This window comes from Gymnoscopelus braueri (assembly GCF_963280865.1).
Source record: "Gymnoscopelus braueri genome assembly, chromosome: 16".
Classification (NCBI taxonomy): domain Eukaryota; kingdom Metazoa; phylum Chordata; class Actinopteri; order Myctophiformes; family Myctophidae; genus Gymnoscopelus; species Gymnoscopelus braueri.
The window spans coordinates 3,018,445-3,043,591 of NC_137616.1; the positions used below are offsets into that span (position 1 = coordinate 3,018,445).

Consider the following 25,147-nt stretch of genomic DNA (forward strand, 5'->3'; position numbering starts at 1 on the left):
ATACTTCACAAAAGGTACATTTTTTGAGCTACTGTAATAGTAATAGGTGTTATAGATGAACTGAAACGCGCACCTTCTTGATGGTAGCGGTGTACGGTGCCACCATGCTCTGGTCGATGCCCTCCATCTGACGAACGCGTTCACACACCGCGTCGGTGCTCATGGTGCTCAGCAGGATGGCAGGGGTGGCGGACACCACCGACGCAGAGCCCTGTGGATTGGAACACCAGCACATCACAGGTTCAAATACCATCCACCACAACACTGTCCGTACACACGCCCGCCCGCCCGCCCGCACGCACGCACGCACGCACGCACGCACGCACGCACACACACAACAGTCTAGTTGTGTTAAGTTGTACTACGTTGAGCTAATACTCAGTTATTTGAATCAATGGATGGAATATGACTGTGTATGAACATATACATCTTCTCTGTCGTGTGATAACCTCATACAGTCCAAAACTGTTACTTTTCAGGATTCAAATTCAAAAGTAGCAAAAGTAGCAGATTGACAAGCTCGAAACGCGACGCTTCGCGCCGCGTTTCAAGCTTGCGGATATGCTACTTTTGAGTGATTCTATAGTATGATCGAGTAGGTTGTTAGCTTAACACCTTTACCGCCGGGCCCGTAGTTCTACGGGCCGTTAAATCCAACGGTTAAGCGCCGAGCCCGTAGTCCTACGGGCTGCGGTCTTTTCGCGCATGCGCGGTCCGGGTGCACTTTCGGAATTTTTTTGATCCACTTCCGTTTCCGGTTTGATGACAGGAAATAGAATTATTTGGGATCCGGTTTCGACGATCACGCCCGCTCCCATTCTACAGACGAAACTGAAACTCAATTCTCTTCCTGTAGTTTTTTCTCCTCGCATTTCACTGTTTAACGTAATCCGCTCTAACTACAGTCATGGAAGTCCGTTTGACATGCGGTCTTCACTGGGAGATACAGGGAGATCTCGCGGATGTAAACAGACCGTTCACGGCTCAATCTTAAGGATTTTAACAAGATCTATGGCGACATGAAAAAAACAAAAAAACAACAAAAACACCTTGGCACTGGTGAGTACATTATGAGATTAACCTCTGGCGGTGGATGTGTTAAGAAAAAAGACAAAAAGTTAAAATATGGAGATTTAGGTAAGAGGTTTCTGCCCGACAGCAACGATATGTATGTACTGTAGGCCTATAAATGTATAGTGTTAAAGTCTATAGTTCTAAAAAGAGGTGAGTTGACACCAGAGGTGGCTAGAGTAGACAAAAACTGAAACCGACTCTCCGGTGCATTTCCGGTGCCTGCGTAATTTTTGGCGCAAAAAGTTGTCAAAATACATATTCATGTAGAACGGTTATCGTGAAAAATATACTAGTGATAGATTATGTCAGAAGTAACTCAATAATGTACAGCAGGAATCACATATCGCTGCAGTTCTTTACTCTAGCTGTCTAATCAAAGGTTAATTCATAATTTAAAGGTTCATTTGTCTATACAGAAGTACGACTCATAAAGTAATGCCGGCACCTAGTGCCTGAGGGTATTTTGTAACGTAACAAGTTGTTAAAACAATGTATTTATTAAATGCATTAATATATACATGCCCGGTGCCTTTTGTGTGTGTGTGTGAGTGAGTTTACACAATAAAATACTCACTGTTCGTTTAACCATTTCTAACTCTGAGGTGTATAAATGGTCCATTTGCTTCCATTTGTGCACGCTCAGAGTTAAATGAACACTGAGTATTTTAGTGTAGTGAGTGCAAGAGAGAGAGATTGGAAGGAAGCAAAGCATCAAGGTCTTCATCAAACATCTGAACGGCTCAGAGAGGAAACCTTGCATAATGTCTACTGTATGGTGAAGCCTATTTTATACACGAAGACGAGAACGGATGTTCAAGCAACTGTTCAAAGCAACAACTTTAGCTTAGTTTAGTTAGTTATTATTATTTTGTATTATTTTTAAGTGACACCGTCATTTGGTGGAGCATAATTTAAGCTTAATATGTGTGTCACTACAGAGGAAAGGCTTTGCCTTCAAAATAAAAATCAAGGTAACATTTTTGTTGGAAAAAACACATTGGAAGAAAATGTATTTCCACTGCATTTATATTAGGTTCAGGTTTGAGTATATTTAGTATAGTATACTATAGAATGATATAGCATAGTTTTCAGAGACTATAGTGCGTTTTCACACTATGAGCTGTTCAAATATAACCTTTTCAAAAGGAGTTTCGTCTTTAAGGAGAAGCTAGCTAGTTATCCCAAGGTGCATGCTGGGAAGTGTAGTCAGTAGTCAGGGGTTACTTCAGAACACAGGTTGGAAACACAGGGCAGCATGAGAGGCAGGGAGGTAAAGATAAGCCAGTGTTAGGGTCAAAAGGTCAGAGGGTTCCAATACCTGCTTATTCCTTTTCAAAGAGGACACCTTATACTGCATGGAGAGACGATGACAGACAGACAGACAGACAGACAGACAGACAGACAGACAGACAGACAGACAGACAGATGAGGGAAATGGACAAAGCACAGTTCAGCATCAGGAGTAGACAGACCAACGGAGAGAAAGAGAGAGAGAGAGAGAGAGAGAAAGAGAGAGAGAGAGACAGGTGGAGTGACCGCTGAAGAACACAGGAGGAAATAATGGAGGTGAAGAAACTAGCGTCTTTAACAGAAGAAGAAGAAGAAGAAGAAGAAGCATGCCTTTTTATTTTGAACAGGTAGAAGAGCGTGTGTGTGTGTGTGTGTGTGTGTGTGTGTGTGTGTGCGCGCGAGCGTGTGTGTGTGACCAAAGTGTTGGACTGATGGTTGGACATCGATGGTCTATTTTTTGCACTACTCCTTTAGTGGTAGCCTGTAGCACTTTGCCCTAACCTTGCAGGCTTATGCAAAGGTTAAATTGTCATTTAGATTGCATGTTATTTAGACAGATGCCAGGTTCATTTGTTGTCATTGTTTGTTAGTATGTACAGATTATTATAATTTTTTTTGATATTATTCGGTTTAGACTGATGATAGGTTATTGGTTTACCTATGAACCTAGATTAATACTTCTCTGCATTTGATGTATTACCTTGTATTTTACCTAGCTTACTGTGGGGCGGCCATAGCTGAGTGGTTAGTGAGCCCGCCTAGGGAGCCAGAGGCCCTGGTTGCCCCAGGTACGATTCCAGGCCACGCCAGCATATGTGTCGATGAAATGAAATTTGTCCCTGAGCAAGACTCTTAACCCCTAATTGCTCACAGGCCCTCATTGGAAACAAGCCCGCAAGGACTTTCATGAAGGTCCTGTTAAAAGGAATTATCCTTACTGTAAATCACTCTGGAATAAAGGAGTAGTTCACCCAAAAAAAATACTTATTTTCTATCAATTACACACCCCATGAAGCCTTGAATTCATGGAGTTTGTCTTGTTTTTGTCGCATTCCTAAGCCAATAATTTGATGAGCGTGGTCTCTCTGGTAGGAGACTCAAAGAGTCTCTTACTGAGTCTCCTACCGGAGAGACCGTCTGTCATCAAATTATTGGCTTAGGAATGTGACAAAAACAAAAAAAAAGTCTTCATGGGGTGTGTAATTGATAGAAAATAATTCTTTTTTTTTGGGTAACTACTCCTTTAAGAGCGTCTGCTAAATGCCTAAATTGTAAATTGTTAAATGGTGACCTCTCTAAATCTATAAATATATATATCTATTATCTATGTTAATTAATTCTACATTCCTACACCCTGGTGTACTTACGAGTCCACCCCCTGGGTTCCTGAGGGTGGCCAGGAGGCGCGATGATGGTGGTGCGTGAGGAGGAGGAGGTGGAGGTGGGTAGGTGGTCATGTAGGGCCGTGGCAGGTGGTACAGGTGTTGAGGGAAGTATGGCTGAGGTGGGGGGGGGGGGTGGGGTGGTCATCCCGGGAGGAAAAAAACACATTTAAAGATGGATGGATGGATGGATGAGTGGATGGATGAGTGGATGGATGAGAGGATAAAATGAGACTGAATGAATGCATAGCAATGTCTTGGATATCGTCACTGTCGGGTAGAAACCGTGTATGAAAAAAAGCTTTTAGATCTGCTATTTTCGAGAACATTTTTGCAAATCTCTGAATATATATATATATATATTTTAAAGCAAACATTTTTAAGTAAAATCTTTGCTTTTGTGGGTCCCTGCTGGAAAAAAAATACTTTGAGATAGGTGGTCTGCGTGGTTAAAATATAAAATATGAAGAGTGAAGGTTTCTGCCCCAACAGTGAGGATATGAAATCATGTAACAAATAAATGCATCAAAACAACGATCAAACAGAATGTGTCACTTTGCAAAAACAGGAAAAATTTAAATTAATGCAATGATGTGAGACGTTGCATCACGGTTGTTGACAGAATTCATTATTCCTCTAACTTCTGACTTCAAGTTCAAGTTGACTTTAGTTACGGTCATATTATCAATAACATTTTAGTGTTTTTTGCCAATTATTTAGGGGCCCACTTGCAATATCATCAAGACCCAGCGGTGAGCCCCGGCCCACATGTTGGGAGCCGCTGACATATTGGTCATATATTTCATGTCAACAACAGAGATAAATTGCTGTATTGCAAGGGTTCCCTTACATACATACGCACAGCGCTCATCAAAACTAAATCAAATGGGAGCAACAGCACAGACTGAAAACATTATCCAGCTAATTAAGCGTTTGGCAAATGATGATGAAACACGCAGCACTATGGGGAAAACAAACATTCGAGGTCGTTTCCAACGTGAGATGATCGCCATGGTTACCTACCAAGAACTGCCAGTCCAGTCTGTCAAATGGAGAGCAACTGAACCGAGGGCAAAGGTCATTGTTTAAGGCCGCCTAACTCCATCTGTGACGTCACCCATCGCTGTTCACACCAATCTACCGTGTCTTGCTGTGTGTTGTTGTCGGCTAATGGTGTTAAAGGGATAGTTCACCCACAAATAATCTCTATAATTTTCTATCGATTAGTCACCCCATGCAGACTTGAATTCATGGATATTTTTTAGTTTATGTCGCATTCCTAAGACAATAATTTAATGACGGGTGGACCGGTAGGCAGCGGTTCCGGTAGGACACACAAAGGAGGCTCTTTGTGTCTCCTACCGGAACCACTGCCGGTCATCAAATTATTGGCTTAGGAATGCGACAAAAACTAAAAAATATCCACGAATTCAAGTCCCCATGGGGTCTTCTATCTATCTATCTGACGATAGAAAAAAAAAACATTTTGGGGGTGAGCTATCCCTTTAACATTGATCAATGAATAAACACAGCTTGTTGTCAAAGGGCTACTATTTAGCTTCAGATCAAAAAGTGGTCATTCAAATAGTTTAGTTGTTGTTGCCAGATATTATGGTACGTAAATATGTCAATCTTTCCCCCCTAAGATACAGTATGTCACGAGGAAAACGCCATTTTCAGTAGGACAGATTGAAAATAACTATAATTTTATATTTTGAACTGCTTGAACCCCAGCATCACTATTCTGGAGGGAACATTTGCCAAAAAATATCCGATCTACGAGAGCTTGTAGATCGGCTATTTTCGGCGAAGAGATTTGGTGTAGATGGAAAAAGAACACACCAATTACAGCGCAACTCAGGTCCACTTTAACTAAGAATAGAGGGTCTGAAATGGTTAAACTGAAGTGATATTGATTACATCAATCCATTAAGACCCGGAACACATCTGTGTCATTGTAAGATTTCTTTGGCTATTCAAAAATAGCAGATATACAAGCTCAGCCGCGCTATGAGCTTGTAGATCTGCTATTTTTTGAAAAATCACCGAAATGTTTTGCAAATCTTTGAATACATATATATATATGTTTTAAAGCGAACATTTTTAACTCCGATCTGTGCTTCTGGGGGTCCCTGGAGCAACATTTTTTGAGATAGGGCTCCGCGGCCAAATTTTGGGTGGTCCTTGACATGAAAAAGTCACCACTGATATAGCAACATACTGTTAGGATTTATAAAAAAAAATTAGATATGTATTTGGCCGCGGACCCCCCATCTCAAAATGTTTTGTTCCAGGGACCCCCCAGAAGCAAAGATTTGAGTTACAAATGTTTGCTTAAAAAATAATTATAACATATTTATATATTTAAAAGATTTGCACAAATTGTCACCATAAAAAAAAAATTGCCGATATACAGTACAAGCTCATAGCGTGACACTCGGTGCCACACTATGAGCTTGTAGATCTGCTATTTTTGAATAGCCCAAAGAAATCTTAAAATGACACAGATGCGTTCCCAGATTGAATGGGTTAACACATATTATAATAGTGTTCTGCGGGACACCCTATGATTTTGTAACCCATTTTTCACCCAGTGCCTATTGTAATCCTGGGCACTACTCTCCCTCTGCCAGCCTGGGAAAAGCCCCGAACTGAGCTCATGCTTCCTTCAATGCATGAGGAGTGAGCAGGCCGCTTCTTATCACCTGACAGGGGGGAGTTTACCCGGTAGGACGTAGCGCGTGGAAGGAACACGTTATTCCAACCAGTTTCTTTCCCCTCCATCAGGCTCCAGGATTACTGCATGTTTTTTGTGAGGGTACCTACCCTAGGGGACACAGGGAGAACATGCAAACTCCACACAGAAAGACCCCACTGATATGGGCACTGATGACGCGGAGGAGTGAACACGCCCCCCAGCGCCCACAGCGTCCCCAGCGGGAATCGAACCCAGGACCTTCTAGCTGTGAGGCACCCTACTTTGAGAAAACCCTGAAATATAGACTCACTCTGTTGTAGAAGGGGTGCTGTGGCCCCGCCAGGCCGCTGTAGTAGCTGCTGTGGGTCTGCGGCATTGACACCATGCCCCCGGGGCCGCCCCCGTTGAAGGGGCCCGTGAAGGAGGCGGAGGGGGACAGGGCGGACACCTGGCTGTACATCGACGTGGGACGCTGGGTCGGGCCTTCCTGCAGCGCCGGGTAGGTCTGCACCTGCTCTCTGGCCGCACGCACGTCTGAGAGATAAAATAACACACGGAAAACCATATTGTCTCTGTCATATGTCCAAAACTGTTACTTTTCAGGATTCAAATGTGTGTGTGTGTGTGTGTGTCAGTGGTGTAAAGTAACTAAGTACATTTACAAGTACTGTACTTAAGTATTGTTTTAGGTATTTTGAGGGATTTATACTTTACTTAAGTAATTCCAATTTCCAATACTTTTACTTCTACTCCAGTACATCTCAGAGGCAAATATTGTACTTTTACTCCACAACTATTATTTGACAACCTAAGTTACTAGTTACTATTGATTATTATTACAAAACATACATTAACTAGTTCAGCCCTATATACATTTCTATATTGTAGTATTGATACTTTACTTATTGATACGTGTGTGTGCACGTGCGTGCGTGCGTGTGCGCGCGTGCTTGTGTGCGTGTGTGTGCGTGTGTGTGCGTGCGTGTGCGTGTGTGTGTGTGTGTGTGTGGTCATTCTTTTGTACCAGGAGTCAGACTTTCCAGGGAAAACTCAGGGAAGTTTTTTGAGGATTTTCTTTTTGGTGGAACGATGCATGAAAATAATTACACTCTTTACATATGGCCCCAACGAAAAGGAGTAAAACAAAAATGTTTCGTTCACACATACACATATACTTACTCGAGTATACACACACTTTACTCAAAAGTGAAAAGTCTGTTGATTTATCATACTCTTCCAAGTACAATTCAACAAAAAGTTACTCAAGTAAATGTAGCCACCCACCCATCTCTGATTGGCAGTAATGATGGTAATATTATGATTCTGATCATATTTAATGTACCTGCGATGATCTCCCGTAGTTTTGGGTCCAGGTTGACGGTGCAGGGCAGGAAGGTTTTGATGTCTCGTGCGGCCAGGATGGGGGTGCGAGACGAGAGGAAGACCTCGAAGCTCCGCACGTCTCCGTCGATCTCCAGAAGAGGCTCCACATCTTTGGTGGTCGGGATGTTCTTGGAGATCCTGCAATCACACAGTATACGACACAAATATGAATTATCACTTAACTCATTAACACATTCCATGCTAGAGGTTAATCTCATAATTTACTCACCAGTGCCAACGTTTTATTGTTGTTTTTTTGTTTTTTTCACGTCGCCATAGACCTTGTTAAAATCCTTAAGATTGAGCTCTGCACTGTTTGTAAACATCGCCCAGATCTCCCTGCGTCTACCAGAAAAAAACACGTGTCAAACGGAGCTCCATGGTTGTAGTTAGAGCGGTTTACGTTAAACAGTGATATGCGAGGAGAAAAAACTACAAGGAGAAAATTGAGTTTCAGTTTCGTCATTAGAACGAGGGCCGACGGGATCGGCAAAACCGGATCCCAAATAATTCTGTTTCCGGTGGTCAAACCGGAACCGGAAATGGATCAAAAAATTCGCGTAGATCTACGCGATTGGCACGTGGCGGCTTTAAATAGGTTCGCGTAGATCTACGCGATTGGCACTCAATGTGTTAAGACCTGAGGCCGATTCTATAAATGTCATCTAAATCCTAACAGTTTTCTGAAATTACATGCTATATAGCGGTGCTCAAACCTTTTCATGTCAAGGACCCCCAAAATTATATGTATTTGGCCACCGTGATCTCAAAATATTTTTGTTCCAGGGACGCCCAGAAGCAACGATTTGAGTTAAAGATGTTTCATTTTGAAAAATGGTTTGAATTTATTTTTTACTCTTTGCCTGCCACGGATGAGATTTCTCGTCGGATTCTGCCAAGGCGCAGCCTGCCACTGACACATCACTGCGTGGATATGAGTCTGGTGCTTCTATGAGGACGTTATTTTTCCAAGGGGCGAGATCAAAAGAATTGCTCTGGACGCAATTGGTTAGACCTACAACCAGGTGTGTGTGTGTGTGTGTGTGTGTGTGTGTGTGTGTGTGTGTGTGTGTGTGTGTGTGTGTGTGTGTGTGTGTGTGTGTGTGTGTGTGTGTGTGTGTGTGTGTGTGTGTGTGTGTGTGTGTGTGTGTGTGTGTGTGTGTGTGTGTGACGTCACTGTGACATCGTTCTAAACTGGTCTATTTCTAGAGAAACCCAAACTAGAGCACATCAGTTTTCCCACAGCTGCATAAGGCAATACGGACCCAGCTTGGATCCACCGAGTGTGACTTTTAACTAAATGGCTGCCCTGGTGTCTTTTTCAGAAGAGGATTTTTCCTGTCCCGTGTGTCGTGAGGTATTTAAAGATCCTGTTCTCCTGTCATGTAGCCACAGCTTCTGTAAAGCCTGTCTGCAGGAATGGTGGACACATAAGGAAAAAAATGAATGTCCGGTTTGCAAGAAAATAAATAGAAGGAAATATCCACCCTGTAACCGAGTTCTGAAGAACCTGTGCGAGACCTTCATACAGGAGAAACATCGTAAAATGGATCCCAAGGAGGCAGCCGAGGAATTACTGAAGCTCTTACAGAAGAAACGGAATGTCTTCAATAAAGTTAAAACAAACTGTGAACGAACGGGAGAACACATTATGGTCCAGACCCAAAACACAGAGAGGAAGATTAAGGAACAGTTTAAGAAGCTTCACCAGTTTCTACAAGAGGAAGAGGAGGCTAGGATTGCTGCACTGAGGGAGGAACAGAAGCAGAAGAGTCAGATGATGAAGGAGAAGATTGAGGGTCTGAACAGAGACATATCAGCTCTTTCGAACACAATCAGAGCCATAGAGGAGAAGCTGAGAGATGGAAACATGTCATTCCTGCAGGACTACAAGGCCACAGTGGAAAAAGTCCAGTTCACACTGCAGGACCCACAGCTGGTCTCTGGACCACTGATAGATGATGTCAAACATCTGGGCAACCTGACCTTAAGAGTCTGGGACAAGATGAAGGACATTGTCTCCTACACACCTGTCATTCTGGACCCCAACACAGCTCATCCAGGACTCCTCCTGTCTGATGACCTGACCAGTGTGAGATATGGGGAGAAACAGCACCTTCCCGACAACCCAGAGAGGTTTGACTACTTGTACGTCCTGGGTTCTGAGGGCTTTAACACAGGGTCTCACAGCTGGGATGTTGAGGTTGGAGACAATTCAGACTGGGGCATAGGCGTGTTATCAGAGTCTTTCCAGAGGAAGGGGAAAAACGGAGGGGGACAATTCTGGAGTATGAATTTATACGATGGTAAATACACAGCGTACACACCAGGGTCATTCACTGATCTCTCCGTGAGGCAGAAACTCAGGAGGATCAGAGTCCAGCTGGACTGGAACAGAGGGAAGCTGTCCTTCTCTGACCCTGATACTAACACTCACATACACACCTTCACACACACTTTCACAGAGAAGGTCTTTCCAAACATTTATAATGGTGACGAAACTCTCCCTCTGAAGATGTTACCAAGGAAGATCAGTGTAATGAGAGAGGATAGTGATGACCATGGCCATGAAGCCATCATTTACCATGATGATGATGATGATGATGATGATGATGATGATGATGAAGACCATGATCTTGATGACGAGGAACATGATGATGATGACGAAGAACATGATGATGATGATGACGAGGACGACGATGATGATGATGATGATGATGATCATACTTATAATTATAATTATTACTAGTGTATGATTACTGTCACTTTTTTTTTGGTTCTCAAACATTTTTACGGCATGGCTTCTCATGCATGGTTTCCACAGCAACGTCACATCACGTCTCCCCCCCTCTTTGATGCACAAATTCCAGCACTTGACCGCATAGTTATATACAAACTAGAGCAGGGGTCTTCAAAGTCTTTTTCAGGCCAAGGACCCCTTAACAGAGAGAGAGATGAAGCAGGGACCCTCACTACATTGTATACACAAATTGAAGAAAACACGGTGTACACATTAGAACGTCAATATCAGTCACCAGAACCAAGGACGGGTGTTTTCAATGAATCTATCATGGTTAAAATGGAGTTACAATGGGTTTGTATAGGAGGGGGGCGTGTCTGCGTATGAATATCATAGCTAAATACTGAATCAAGCAACTTAAAGACTGTCTGGGGCGCTCACAAAAGCCTGAGTTGACGTTAAAATGACCACAAACATGTTTGAAAGTGAAACATCCCTTTAATCAGGCAAACACGTTCAAAGCCGGGGTAGAAGAGGAAAGTTTTTGTCCTTTGTCATTGTGTTGTTATTGTGCTGTGTGTGTATGTCCTGGTTATATATTTTTTTTTCATTCTCTTTCCCTCGTGCCTTCCCTCCAAGTTACCCTCAAAAAGGGACTATGGTACTATTTTTGTGGTAATATAGTATACAATATGATATTACATTTAAATTTCGTGTTTGAATATGGCTAATGTTATAAAAAATGGAGGAACATGCTTAAGATTTGTCTCCTGGAATGTTAAAGGGATAAATGGTCCAGTTAAGAGGGGCAGAGTATTCTCACACCTAAAACACCTTAAAACTGAAATTGCTTTTTTACAAGAGACTCACCTTATTAATAAGGACCATCACAGGTTAAAGGCGTCATGGGTTGGCCAATCCTTTCACTCTAATTTCAGCAGTAGAGCAAGGGGAACAGCAATTTTAATACATAAAAAAGTACAATTTTACCCTACTACTGTTATAGCGGACCCTAATGGCCGGTTTGTAATTGTATCAGGCTCTCTTAATAATGTTGCTGTTGCCCTTGTAAACCTATATGCTCCGAATTGGGATGATGAAGCATTTATTGGAAGAGTAATATCACTCTTGCCTGATTTAAACTCTCACCGCCTAATTTTGGGGGCAGATCTTAATTGCGCAATATCTCCACTGATGGATAAATCTCACCCAAAACGGGAAGCTCCCTCTAAAATGGCTAAAGCAATCTCATCATTCATGAGTCAAATAGGAAGCACAGACCCATGGCGCCATCTCCACCCTAATGAAAAACAGTTTAGTTTTTATTCTAATGTCCATAAATCATTTTCAAGAATTGACTACTTTTATATTGATAATAATTTTCTCTCTGCAATTGATAATGTTGAATACTCTGCTATAGTGATATCTGATCATGCACCATTGCTGCTTGACCTCTTACTAACACTTCCCCTGAAATCACGGCCTCCCTGGAAGTTGAATTGTGCACTATTAAGTGATGATGGGTTCTGTGATACTATTTCTAAAGCAATTGATGAATTTCTTAACTTTAACCAGTCTGAACATACATCCCCGTCTTTGCTTTGGGAGACATTCAAGGTGGTTCTTCGGGGGGAGATTATATCATATGCTGCCAGGCAAAATAAATTGAAAAGGGCAAAACAGGAACAACTCATGGAAAGCATACAAAAGCTGGACAGCAGACTGTCAATGTCAAGGTCCCCTGAATTAGAGAAAGAAAGGCAAAATCTCCAAATGAACTATAATTTACTCTCAACTACAGAGACAGAAAAATTACTGTTAAAACAACGTGGGCTTTTTTATGAGCACGGTGAGAAGGCAGGACGTATTCTGGCACATCAAATTAAGAGTCAATCATCTTCTCAGGAAATTAAACAAATAAGGACCCCATCGGGTGAACTGTCTGTAAACCCGGCAATCATTAACGATTCTTTTAAAGCATATTACTCAGAGCTATATACTTCGCAATCCCCAGCTGACACCTCTGACATGATAAGGTTTCTGGACAGCCTGGAATTCCCATCCGTAACAGCTAGTCAAGCAGAAGTGTTGGATCAACCATTAAAAAAAAGTGAAATTGTAGACTCAATCAAATTAATACAAAGTGGGAAGGCTTCCGGTCCTGATGGTTATCCTATAGAGTTTTATAAGAAATTTATTGATAAATTAGCCCCTCTTTTGTTAAAAATGTATAATGATGCCCTGGACCGGGGAGTACTACCTCAAACTCTCACTGAAGCCTCAATAATACTACTGCCTAAGCAAGGTAAGGACAACACTGAGTGTAGCTCATATCGGCCTATCTCCCTTCTGAATGCAGACTATAAAATCTTAGCTAAAACCTTAGCACTACGCTTCGAACCAGTTATGGCAAATATTATATCACCAGACCAAACTGGATTTATGAAGAACCGCCACTCCTTCTCTAATATACGTCGCTTACTTAACATTATTCTCTCCCCTGCATCCACTGAGACTGCAGAAGTGGTTGTCTCTTTGGATGCGGAGAAAGCGTTCGATAGGTTGGAGTGGGGGTATCTATTCGAGGTCCTTAAAAGGTATCGAATGGGCTCTAAATTTATATCCTGGATAAAGCTTTTATATTCTTCACCCAAGGCATCACTGAATACCAACGGCACAAGGTCCCAATATTTTTCACTTAGCAGAGGTACACGCCAGGGCTGCAACCTGTCTCCTATGCTCTTCGCCGCGGCGGTGGAAACGCTATCTATGGCGCTTAAATCTGCCAACTTTATTCAAGGGATTTATAGAGGTGGCTCAGAACACTTTCTTTCGCTATATGCAGATGATTTATTATTATTTATATCTGATCCATTAACCGTTATTCCCCAGACAGTAGAACTATTGAACCGATTTGGATCTTTCTCAGGCTATAAATTGAACCTCTCAAAGAGTGAATGCTTCCCAATAAACAGCTTGGCCCTCCAAATTCCAGAAACGTGTCTTCCTTTTAAAATATCTAAAAACTATTTCAAATATTTAGGTGTGAATATCTGTAGACACTTATCAGACCTTTACAAAAACAATTTCCCACCTCTAATGGTCAAGCTTAAATTGGATTTGGAAAGGTGGAATAGCTTACATATAACCCTTGCCGGGAGAGTAAATTGCATCAAAATGAATGTGCTCCCACGCTTTCTGTATCTTTTTCAAAGCCTGCCAGTCTTTCTACCCAAATCCTTCTTTGGAACAGTAGATAAACTAATTTCATCTTTTTTATGGAAAGGAAAAACACCCAGGATAAGGAAGGAGTTCCTACAGAGACATAGTTCTGAAGGAGGATTATCTTTGCCTAATCTCAGAAATTATTATTGGGCAGCCAATATACACAAAATGATACTCTGGATACAGGATCCTACACTGACTTGGTGTGACCTTGAAGCTAAATCATGTCCTACCACCTCATTTCTAGCCTTACTTACATCGAAATTACCTATTCAACCTAAAACATTCTCAGTTAATCCAATTGTGATCTCTACTTTAAGAATCTGGTCTCAATTCAGAGTTGCCCTTGGAGTCAGAGGAATGTCTAACCATAGTCCTATTCTGAACAACCACCTTTTCTCCCCACCCAGGAATGATGCAGCCTTTTCTTTGTGGCAGAGAGCAGGCCTTGTTAAGTTAAGGGATCTTTATATAGACAACATATTCTGTAGCTTCAGCGAACTGTGTGAAAAGTTTAGCCTCCCAAATTCTCATCTGTTCCGATATTTCCAGGTTCGAAACTTTGTGAAAAATAATAACTCCTCCTTTCCAAATGCCATCCCCAATTCTTTAATTGACACAGTTTTGGACATCTCCATGACGGGGAAAGGTTTAATTTCAAAGGTTTACACCTCGATTTCTAGTCATACAGTAATTTCTTTGGACAAAATTAAAACAGATTGGGAACATGAACTGGGCAGGGTTATAGATGATGAACTGTGGGAGGAGGCCCTAATGAGAGTGAATGACAGTACATCATGTGCTAGGCTGAACCTAATACAATTTAAAGTGGTGCACCGTATTTATTTTACTAATCTTAAACTTTCTAAAATATACCCAAGTATCACAGACTCCTGTAATAGATGCCATATGTCCCCAGCAAATATGACACACATGTTTTGGTCTTGTCCCCGCCTACAAGGCTACTGGACTGCCATTTTCAAACATCTTGCTGAAGCTTGGAACATAGAGCTGTCACCAGGTGCAGAGATGGCGTTGTTTGGAATTTGTCCAGATCATCATCATATTGGAAGGGGTATGAAGCAGAATCTTGCCTTTATATCTTTATTAGCAAGAAGAAGGATACTACTGGAGTGGAAATCACCACTGGCCCCTAAAGCATCTGTATGGCTTAAAGACCTCATGATGTACCTAAATTTGGAGAAAATTAAATTTAATCTGAGAGGATCACCGGGAAAATTTGACCAGATTTGGAGCCCTATGATTGAATATATAACTAAATTAAAGACGTTACAGGACAGATAAAACAAACACCGCCATCAACACATTGACAAGCTCTAGGTTAGTATGCAAAAGGAAGAAAATAATGGATTCCTATTCTTCTTTTTTGTATACACTCCATATGTACCATGGGGAGGGTTAGCGAGGGAAATAACTGATTATTCTTTTTTTTTTTTTTTTTTTTAGCTAAATGTATGTTCATGTTAAATGTTTGAATGTTGTATGTTGTATGTGGGATGGGGGGGGGGGTAGATGTAAGGGCACAAAAAAAAAAAAAAAAAAAAACTTGACATCCTATGGCAACTGTATTCTCATGTATGTGCTGGTCAAAAGCAATAAATACACATTTAAAAAAAAGAAGAGGAAAGTTACATAGTGCTGCTTTAAGTTTTGCCTGCAAATCATTCCAAAACCACTGTCCTTGGAAAAACAAGCTCACCTTTTTCATTTAGTTTGTGTGTGACCGTTCTCAGACTGGGTTAGTTATGCAAGCTCTTCGCTCTAATGTGGGAGCCGATGCGCGCCACACTGCCTTTCAGTATATTCTTATTATAAGCGACTTTGGTCGCTTTTAAATAATGGCAGTTGCGTGTTGCGGTTTTTGGTATTGTTTCTAAAGTAAAAAATAGTAAAATAGTTGCTTATTTGGGCTTGGATCCCCCCCATCTGAAGATATGTTTTGCCATGGTCCATACAATTTGAGTTGTAAAAACGTTTCACAAATATTCCACATTAAAAAAAAAAAATGTAAAGATTTGTTTTGAAAATTGCAGATCAACAAGCTCACAACGTATCACATCGCGACACGTTGTGAGTTTGTAGATCGGCTATCTTCAAATAGCCGCTGTACACTGTATAGGTTTAAAAGTGCTCATGTTTCGCTTCTTTTGGGTTTGTTTTCATAGACCTGGTTGCTTATTCCTCTCACAAACTCTGGCAACACTGCTGCCTTTGTTCTGCCGAGAGCTGCGCTGCTGTGACAGCCGAACTCCACTCTGTCAAGTGTCGGTCCGGGTCTGATCTCATAAACCGCGCTATAGGGTTCAATTAATTAACCCTGCACTCAATAAGCACCTGTTTCAACTAACTGAAATACGCATTTCACTCCCTTCAGACATGACTGAATGCCTAACAAGCTAATGAAGATCAGTCTCAAATGTTCGCTTTTAACCCATTCAATCCGGGAACGCATCTACAAATGTCTTCTAAATCTTAACAGTTTTCTGAAAAATATATGTTGCTATACTATCAGTGGTGCTTTTCATGTCAAGGACCCACAAAATGATATGTATTTGGCCGCGGACACCAATCTCAAAATATGTTGTTCCAGGGACCCACAGAAGCAAAGATTTGAGTAAAAATGTTCGCTTTATCAAATATATATTCAAAGATTTGCAGATTTTACGTAAAAAAAAAATGCAGATCTACAAGTTCATAGCGCGGCACTTGTGCCGAAGTATGAGCTTGTATATCTGCTATTTTTTTAATAGCAAAAGTATAAAATAATGTTTAAGTGGTTACACAGATGTGTTCCCCGGTTTGAATGGGTTAACCAAACGGCACGTGCCAATTGTAGCAATTTCCTGCATGCTGCTGAAGCTTGCAAACTTAAAATGGCACTATGTTAAAAAAATAGGAATACAATTTAATTTTGTCCAATCTGTATGGTAGAGTATGTTAATACAATATAACTTGTACAGTTGGGGTGGTTGTATTTTGTCTCCCTGCTCTTCTATTGAGCCATTTAGATCGTGTCGACGGTCATGTCTCACCTAGACACAGGATCTGACACAAATTTTTACCTGATAGTCAAGTTTCAATGTATCCCCTGAGCAAGCAGGAAGGCTCTATTAGATCAATGGTAAGAAGTGTCAGGACTTGCGCAGGAAATCAGGTTCAAATCCGGGGTAGAAGAGGAAAGTTACATAGTGCTGCAGCTTTAACTTTACAATTCATTTGTTTAACAGTTTTAGAAACGGTTCAAAGGCAGCAAGCACATTATTGCCCGCAACTGCACACCACCGTGGCAGCATAGCGACAATTTAGAGTTACGTCACAGTGACATATTTCTAACTATTTCTAGAGAGAACAAAACAAGAACACAGCAACAGTCTTCCCACAGCTACAGGAGGTGACGTTGACCGACCTTCAATCGAGAGCGTGACTTTAACAAGAACCAGAGTTCAGGGTCAAAGTAAACTTCAGGGGACATTCTAGAGGGACTGGCCGCTTTTCTTGAGCGTCGAGTGACCAAATGGCTTCCCAGACATCTTTTGCAGATGAGGATTTTTCCTGTCCCGTGTGTCATGAAATATTTAAACAGCCCGTAATCCTGTTGTGTAGCCACAGCTTCTGTACGGCCTGTATAGAGGAATGGTGGAAACATAAGAAAACAAGTGAATGTCCACTTTGCAAGAAAATAAATAAGAGAAAATATCTACACTGTAACCTGGCTCTGAAGAACCTGTGCGAGACCCTCATCGATGAGAAACGATGGAAGATGGATCCCAAGGATAAAGCCGAGGAATTACTGACGTTCGTACAGAAGAAACTGCATATGTTTATCAGAGTTAAAACGATCTGTGAGCAAACAGCAGAGCACATTAAGGTCCAGACCCAGAACACCGAGAGGAAGATTAAGGAACAGTTTAAGGAGCTGCATCAGTTTCTACAAGAGGAAGAGGAGGCTCGGATCGATGCACTGAGGGAGGAAGAGGAACAGAAGACTCAGAAGATGAAAGAGAAGATTGAGGGTTTTAACCTTGCAATATCAACCATTTCAAACTCAATCAGATTCATAGAGGAGGAGCTAAGAGCTGGCAATAACACAGAGGTCTACAAGACCACAGTCCAGTTCCAACAGCAGGACCCACAGCTGGTCTCTGGGGCACTGATAGACGAGGCAAAACACCTGGGCAACCTGCCCTTCAGAGTCTGGGACAAGATGAAGGACGTCGTCTCCTACACGCCCGTGATCCTGGACCCCAACACCGCCCACCCAGAATACATCCTGTCTGACGATCTGACCAGTGTGAGATGTGGAGAGAGACAGCAGCTTCCCGACAACCCGGAGAGGTTCGACAGGGTCTGCTGTGTCATCGGTTCCGAGGGCTTTAACTCGGGGACTCACAGCTGGGACGTTGAGGTCGGAGGCAATGAAAACTGGGACATAGGCGTGTTGGGAGAGTCTTTAGTGAGGAAGGGGAGAAAAGGGGGTCAGTTCTGGAGGATAAGTTTCGAAGAGGGTAAATACAAAGCATACTCCCTATCGGGGACAACCATTGACCTCCCAGTGAAGCAGAGCCCCAAGAGAATCAGAGTCCAGGTGGACTGGAACAGAGGAAAGCTGTCCTTCTCCGATCCTGACGCCAACAGACCCCTGCACACCTTCACGTACACTTTCACCGACGCTCTCTTTCCATTCGTTCATAACGGCGATGACACTCTCCCTCTGAAGATGTTGCCGCGGAAGATCAGTGTGAGCGAAGGCGAGGACCGCAACGGGGCTTCCGCTAGGCACGTGTCAGGCCGACCGGCGTGGCTTCAGGTTTTCTGGCCATATTGTAACCAAGCCCCCAGAACCGCCGTGTAACGGTGAAGTTGCTCTCTGTGATTGCAATCTGGGATTGCAGGACTTCCGCCCCCTAGATATATTATAACTATGTTTGTAACCCATGTCACGTGCGTGTTTAAAATACATTAAGACCGGGAAAGCATTTGTGTTATTTTAGGTTTTAACCACTTTATCCATTATTTTATACTGTTGCTATTGGCTATTAGCAGGCCTTGATGGCACTGTAATGCTGAATTATACTTAGCTGTGTGCCGAACATAGCTGATCTACAAGCTGTGAGCTTGTAGATCAGCTATTTTCGGGAGCGTAAAATGACTTGTCTTAGTTCTACTGGATCTCTTCTTCACTAGTCCCTCCCTAACATTTAGTCTAGTTTTTATTTGTTGACAAAATTCTCAATATATTTATCATAGATTTAGTCATCATTGCCTAGTTTTTATTTAGCTTTTATTTAGTTTTCGTCAGTGAAAAAAGGTAGTTGACGAACATTTTTCATCATAGTTTTAGTCAACGAAATTAACACTGCTTGGGAGGGTCCACTCAGGATTTTACTGTCTAGAATTGGGTCCCAAAGATATATATGTCACAGGGAAATTGGCATTCCAGGGAAATTGAAAGAGGAGCGCTTGCTTTTACGCGCGGGGCTTCGGCGCGAGGCGGAGCTTTTCGAGACAGGGTTTTTTTACGCGAGGCTCGCGAGGAGGCGCCGCCTCGTTTCAAAGCCCAGCTTCGCGAGGAGGCGCCGTCTCGTATCAAAGCCCCGCTTCGCGCCTCCTCCTCCTCCTCCTCCTCCTCGCGCCGCCTCGTATCAAAGCCCCGCCTCGCGCCTCCTCCTGTCTGTCTGATATCTCTAGTCTCTCTCTCTCTCCGAGGAGGAGGAGGAGGAGGCACGAGGCGGGGCTTTGATACGAGGCAGCGCGAGGAGGAGGAGGAGGAGGCGCTAGGCAGGGCTTTGATACGAGGCGGCGCGAGGAGGAGGAGGAGGCACGAGGTGGGGCTTTGATGCGACGCGGACCGCACGTGATAATAGTTATTGTCCATGACGGAGGCGCGGGCACTCGCGCCTGGAGGCGCTCGGGCGCGTCTCCTCGGCCTCAAGCTCTGCTGAGTCGAATCAGCGCCGTCCGAGTTGTAACCCGACATGTGTGCGTGTGTGTGTGCGTGTGCATGTGTGTGTGTGCGCATGCACACACACACGCACACGTGTGCGCGTGCGCACACATGCGTGTGCATGTGTACACACACACACACACATGTGCATGCGTGTGGCTTCATTGCCCTCTAACGTTGGTTCTACAGAATTGCCTGGGTGGGTGGTAAAAATAAGCGCTCCCCTTTCAATTTCCCTGGAATGCCAATTTCCCTGTAACATGTATATAAATGGTTTCAAATGGGGGTCCGTGGCCAAATGCATATCAAACTGGGGGTCCTTGAAGTGAAAAGCTATAAGAATCACTGTGTTATACAACTATGAGTAGATCGGAAGACGACGGCTTGGATTGATCACAGTGATCCTTCATTGCACTGCTGCGATGTCGATCAGTGCTTTGACTGATCATTTATTGTTCCCTGTTTCATGTGTGTTTTTACTTGTATTATTATATTTGTGAGGGCAAAATGTCCTCGCATGCGAGTATATTACAATTTGAGAAGTAGACATTGTGAGGACAATTTTCCTGGTCCTCACAAGAGAAATGGTTGTTATACGGTTAAGAAAGATTTGGAGAGTTAGGCTTATTAACTTAAAGATTTGGGGTGGGGTTCGATTAGGCATATAAAGGTTACGTTTAGGCGTTGCAGATCTTTAATATGTTATACTTAGTTGTGCGCCGATATCATGCTCTGTGAAATAGCAGATTTTTTGGCCATTTTAAGCTATTTTCCATGCCATCCTAAAGCTGAGATTGTTGTGCATGTTACCAGTAGACCAATTGGGAACCAATTATGTTTTCAATATGCCAACGCCCCAAAACATTTTTGTTTTTTTGTTTATTGTTCTTGCTCAGCTCTCAGGGATGGGCGTTTGGGCATTTTTTTGTTGTTGTAAACGTACGTGCTCCACGGTTAAATGTGGTTAAACTTAGTATCGTAATATTTATACAAATCACTTTAGTTTTTTTCAGTGATTGGTTGTGATTGGATTTCCCTGCCCCCGAAGTTGTGGGTCACCAATCAGGGCCCAGAATGCAAATATGCGGCGGGTTTATCACCAGAGGCACTTTTTTAATTTGCCCCTTGGAAATTCAGGTTCCCCACAGAGATTCCAGACTAATATCTACGCAGTGATATTAATCTGGCCATGCCAGGCTATAATTAGAACCCAACTGATGCCAGAAATTTCAGTCTGATACTGAAAGTGGTTAAAAGTCGGGACACATCGGAAGCATAATTGGCGATACCGATCAAAAACATCAAATAATGACCGATACATTGGTCAGAACGATATATCCGTCAGGCTCTAGTTATAATTGACGTCTGAAGCTAAAGTAGACAGCCGTTGTTTGATGCTTACACTGATTGACTGGTCAACCTGTGCACTGCCATAGCAGTTCTACACATCATTGTATTTTCATTCTGTTTCGTTTTTCTTTTCACTGTGGAATGTGTTCATGTATTGTTGCCAGACCCAAGGGGTCGGCCTACATGAGGCTTTGTCGGTCGGTCGGTCTGTCCCTCTTTTCCTGTCCTGTCCCTCTTTTCCTCTGCACACACGTCATGCGAAGTCCGGCCATTCAGATTTCAACCACTAGGGTTCTGGCAGTACCAGGTCTCCTGGTTCCCTTGTTTATTTCCATGTGGCCTACACTTCTCATGATGTGACTGAGGGATGTATTGGCAGCCTAAAGTAGTGAAATTAGCCTAACGCAGCCTCAACCATTTTGAAATGAAAAGGGTTGAGAAAGACTGCAGAGAAATGTAGCGCATGTAGGCTAATTTACTTGAGTACTGTACTTGAGTAAATCTTACAAATACCTGTACTTTACTTGAGTATTTGTATTCCTGAATAAGTATGAATTTCACTCCACTACATCTAGGAAGGGAAACATTGCTGTAACACTGCTGTAGCACCCCCTATGGATGCAATTGAGTTGTTTTATGTGAATATTGGCAGACCCCTGAACAGTGTTTGTGCCATGCTTGGTGCGAATGGGAGCAACAGTGCGCTTTGCGACGTGTGGCGCCCCTGGCTTGTCAGTACTGTACCTATCACCTAGTTTTTACAGCAATCTCCTCTCTTGCCCAAATATAGAGTTCCACACTGATGTCATCAATATAAGGGTGGGTGTCCACCACTCTTGCTTAAGTATGGTGATGTCTAGTTAGTCTATTTGTAGATAAACCGATATCAGAAAGCAGCACACAGACAGTTTTTTTCCACAGCTACAGAAGGTAATACCGACCAAACTCTTTCCTCACTCTTGTGTCAGCTGAGTGGGAGTTTATCAACAACCAGGATTATTCAAAGGAGCATTAACACGATTTTGACTCACTGATTTCCTTGTCTTGAAGAAGAAGAGTGTTTAGCTTCACCCAGAAATGGAGTCGTCTCTGACGGAAAGTTTTTCAGGAGATTTTTCCTGTGCTGTGTGTCGTGACATTTTTAAACATCCTGTTCTGCTGTTATGTAGCCACAGCTTCTGTAAAGCCTGTCTGCATGAGTGGTGGACACATAAGGAAATGAAAGAATGTCCAGTTTGTAAGAACATATCTTCAATGGATGAACCACCCTGTAACCTGGCTCTGAAGAACCTGTGTGAGACCTTCATACAGGAGAAACGTCGGAAAATGGATCCCAAGGAGGCAGCCGAGGAATCACTGGAGCTCTTACATGAGAAGCTGAAGATCTTTACTAAAGTTCGAACAAACTGTGACCAAACAGCAGAACACATTAAGGTCCAGGCCCAGAACACAGAGAGGCAGATTAAGGAACAGTTTAAGGAGCTTCATCAGTTCCTACAAGAGGAAGAGGAGAATAGGATTGCTGCACTGAGGGAGGATGAGTCAAAGAAGAGTCAGATTATGAGGGAGAAGATTGAGGGTCTGAACAGAGAGATGTCAACCCTTTCAAACACAATCAGAGCCATAGAGGAGGAGCTGAAAGCTGAACGCATCACAGAGATCTACAAGACCGCAGTGGAAAGAGTCCAGTTCACACTGCAGGACCCACAGCTGGTCTCAGGAGCACTGATAGATGAGGTCAAACATCTGGGCAACCTGACCTTCAGAGTCTGGGACAAGATGAAGGAGATTATCTCCTACACTCCTGTCATTCTGGACCCCAACACTGGCCATCCAAGACTGATCCTGTCTGGTGATCTGACCAGTGTGAGACGTGGAGGGGAACAGCAGCTTCCTGACAACCCAGAGAGATTTGACCTCTACTGCCGAGTGCTGAGTTCTGCAGGATTTAATTCAGGGTCTCACAGCTGGGATGTTGAGGTTGGAGACAATAGTCACTGGACAGTAGGTGTGTTAGCAGAGTCTATGCAGAGGAAGGGGAAAAGAGTCGGTCAATGCTGGAAAATAAGTTTATATGATGGCAAATACACAGCACACTCCAAGCCTGCAGGGTCAATCACTGGTGTCTCAGTGAAGCAGAAACCCAAGAGAATCCGAGTCCAGCTGGACTGGAGCAGAGGAAAGCTGTCCTTCTCTGATCCTGATACTAACATACTCCTACACACCTTCCAACAGACTTTCTCTGACACACTCTTTCCATACATTCATAACGGTGATGACACTCTCCCTCTGAAGATGTTACCACGGAAGATGAGCGTAATTAAGGAAGAGGATGACCACACCAGGGTTTTCGCGAGGTACGTTTCAAGCCGACCACCGTGCCTTCAGGTTTTCCGGCCATTCCGCCCATAAAATGTAATGTCTGCAGATACTGCTTGTGCGTGTGCTCCAGCTGCACCTCGTTCCTCCCTCACTTCATAACAGATGCACTGCATTGTTTGTATTCTTATCCAATAGCATAGTCTCCTAAAGCATAATTCATAGACCCCTTAACAGAAGACGTCACACTGATAAGAACCAGTATGCGCGCACAGGCAGGCACCAAATGAAACCCATTCTGTCATGTCTCGCTAGGGCGCGCCTCACTAGCCAACACACAAGAGGAGGTTGAATGAACTGAACCAGCGCACCCCGAAACAATATGTTGGGAATTGATTGCATGAAACAATCACCTGTGCGTCCAGTCTCAATGTTGGTAAACAAATAATTGGTCTATACTCCATTGCGCAAGGGTGGGTGTCTGTCGCTTTGCCAAAAAGAACAAATGGTAGTCAGAAAGGACACGTGACATATCTACAACCTGATAGCCAAGTGGGTGGGGCACGTGTCACATGGGCTCTAATGCCTGACAGCGGCGAGTCCCCGGTTCGATTCCCGTCCGGCTGGCTACACTGTGACCATTAAAAAAGGCAAAAGAAAATGCCCCCCCAAAAAAAAACGTTCAAATAAAAAGAGTATAGCCTATTTATTATACATTGTGGCTCAACATGACAAAGTCTGTTATTTTATTTTTTTTAATTGCATTTTTGTTTTGTTCATATTTCAAATGAAAGTAAAGTTCACAGTGTAAAATGTGGGTTCCAGAGATATAAAATGGAACCAAATGGACATCCTTGGCCTAATGCATATCAAACAGGGGGTCCTTGAAATGAAAAGGGTTGAGAATCACTCGTGACGTGTTTTGCAACTTTGAGCTTGAACTTTGAATATGACTAGTGTTGGGCAAGTTACTTTTATTTGTTAATACATTACATATTACTTTAATTTTAAAGTAATACATCTTGTTACATATTACTGTCTGAGCAAGAGCAATATATTACGTATTCGTTTTTAGATACTTTTACAAAAATGCTCAAATAGAACAACTAAATAGTGTAGATCTTTTGTTTTTACATAAATATCAATAAATGTAATTATAGAGTTGTTCTTCACATGGGCACTATACAGGCCTATTGATTCATATATTAAACGCATGTTTATTTATTTGACTTAAAAAAGAGTAAACAAATCACATCATGTAGACTACTGAAGAGGCTTTGCCCTGACCTCGGGGGCGAGAGTTAGATGGGCAGGGAGTAAGCATTAACATCTATTTGCTAGTAATTATACGCAACGGAAATGATCAGAGTGATCAGATTAAGAACAAGATGTTCCATACCATGTTACGTTACGAGACTGTTGCTCTTCTGGGCATGCTGTCTGTCTGATCTGACAGACCACTATGCGCCGTGGGCCACAGAAAACTTTCAGAGAAATTCACAGAAAACATTCAGAGATGTATTGTCAGAGATATATTGTTCAAAAAAGTCCACACCCCTGATCTAAACCTGATAGATTATGAGGATGGTGCTTTAATTGCATTTATTTTTCTTCATATTTTTGCATTTTCAGAATATCTTTATAAAGTTTGGGATAGGAGGAGAAGGGTGACTTATAATAGATGAATTTTCATTAACTTTTATGTATTCTATGTGTAGGTA

The 25,147-nt window shown here is 42.6% G+C and overlaps 3 protein-coding genes across 4 annotated transcripts in view; 2 read left to right on the forward strand and 1 right to left on the reverse strand.

Moving 5' to 3' along the window:
* LOC308103685 (kinase D-interacting substrate of 220 kDa B-like) overlaps positions 1-25,147 on the reverse strand; it is a 63,349-nt gene that overhangs the window by 9,269 nt on the left and 28,933 nt on the right. The window contains exons 24-28 of one of the 2 annotated variants that reach the window (XM_080453806.1): positions 7,787-7,965; positions 6,755-6,978; positions 3,732-3,863; positions 2,393-2,425; positions 74-211 (exon numbers count right to left, since the gene is read on the reverse strand). In XM_080453806.1, coding sequence (XP_080309932.1) covers positions 74-211; positions 2,393-2,425; positions 3,732-3,863; positions 6,755-6,978; positions 7,787-7,965 — 706 coding nt within the window. The remainder of the gene's footprint in view (positions 1-73; positions 212-2,392; positions 2,426-3,731; positions 3,864-6,754; positions 6,979-7,786; positions 7,966-25,147) is intronic. The other variant, XM_080453807.1, reaches the window with a different exon arrangement.
* Positions 9,128-17,237, forward strand: LOC308103770 (nuclear factor 7, brain-like; the record flags this gene model as incomplete). Its single annotated transcript, XM_080453928.1, has 2 exons — positions 9,128-10,297; positions 17,157-17,237. The coding sequence occupies 2 exons, from the start codon at positions 9,128-9,130 to the stop codon at positions 17,235-17,237; spliced, it is 1,251 nt and encodes a 416-aa protein (XP_080310054.1).
* Positions 17,328-18,665, forward strand: LOC308103772 (E3 ubiquitin-protein ligase TRIM35-like; the record flags this gene model as incomplete). The annotated part of the gene is made up of 1 exon (XM_080453931.1): positions 17,328-18,665. One exon carries the CDS (start codon positions 17,328-17,330, stop codon positions 18,663-18,665), a length of 1,338 nt encoding a protein of 445 aa, XP_080310057.1.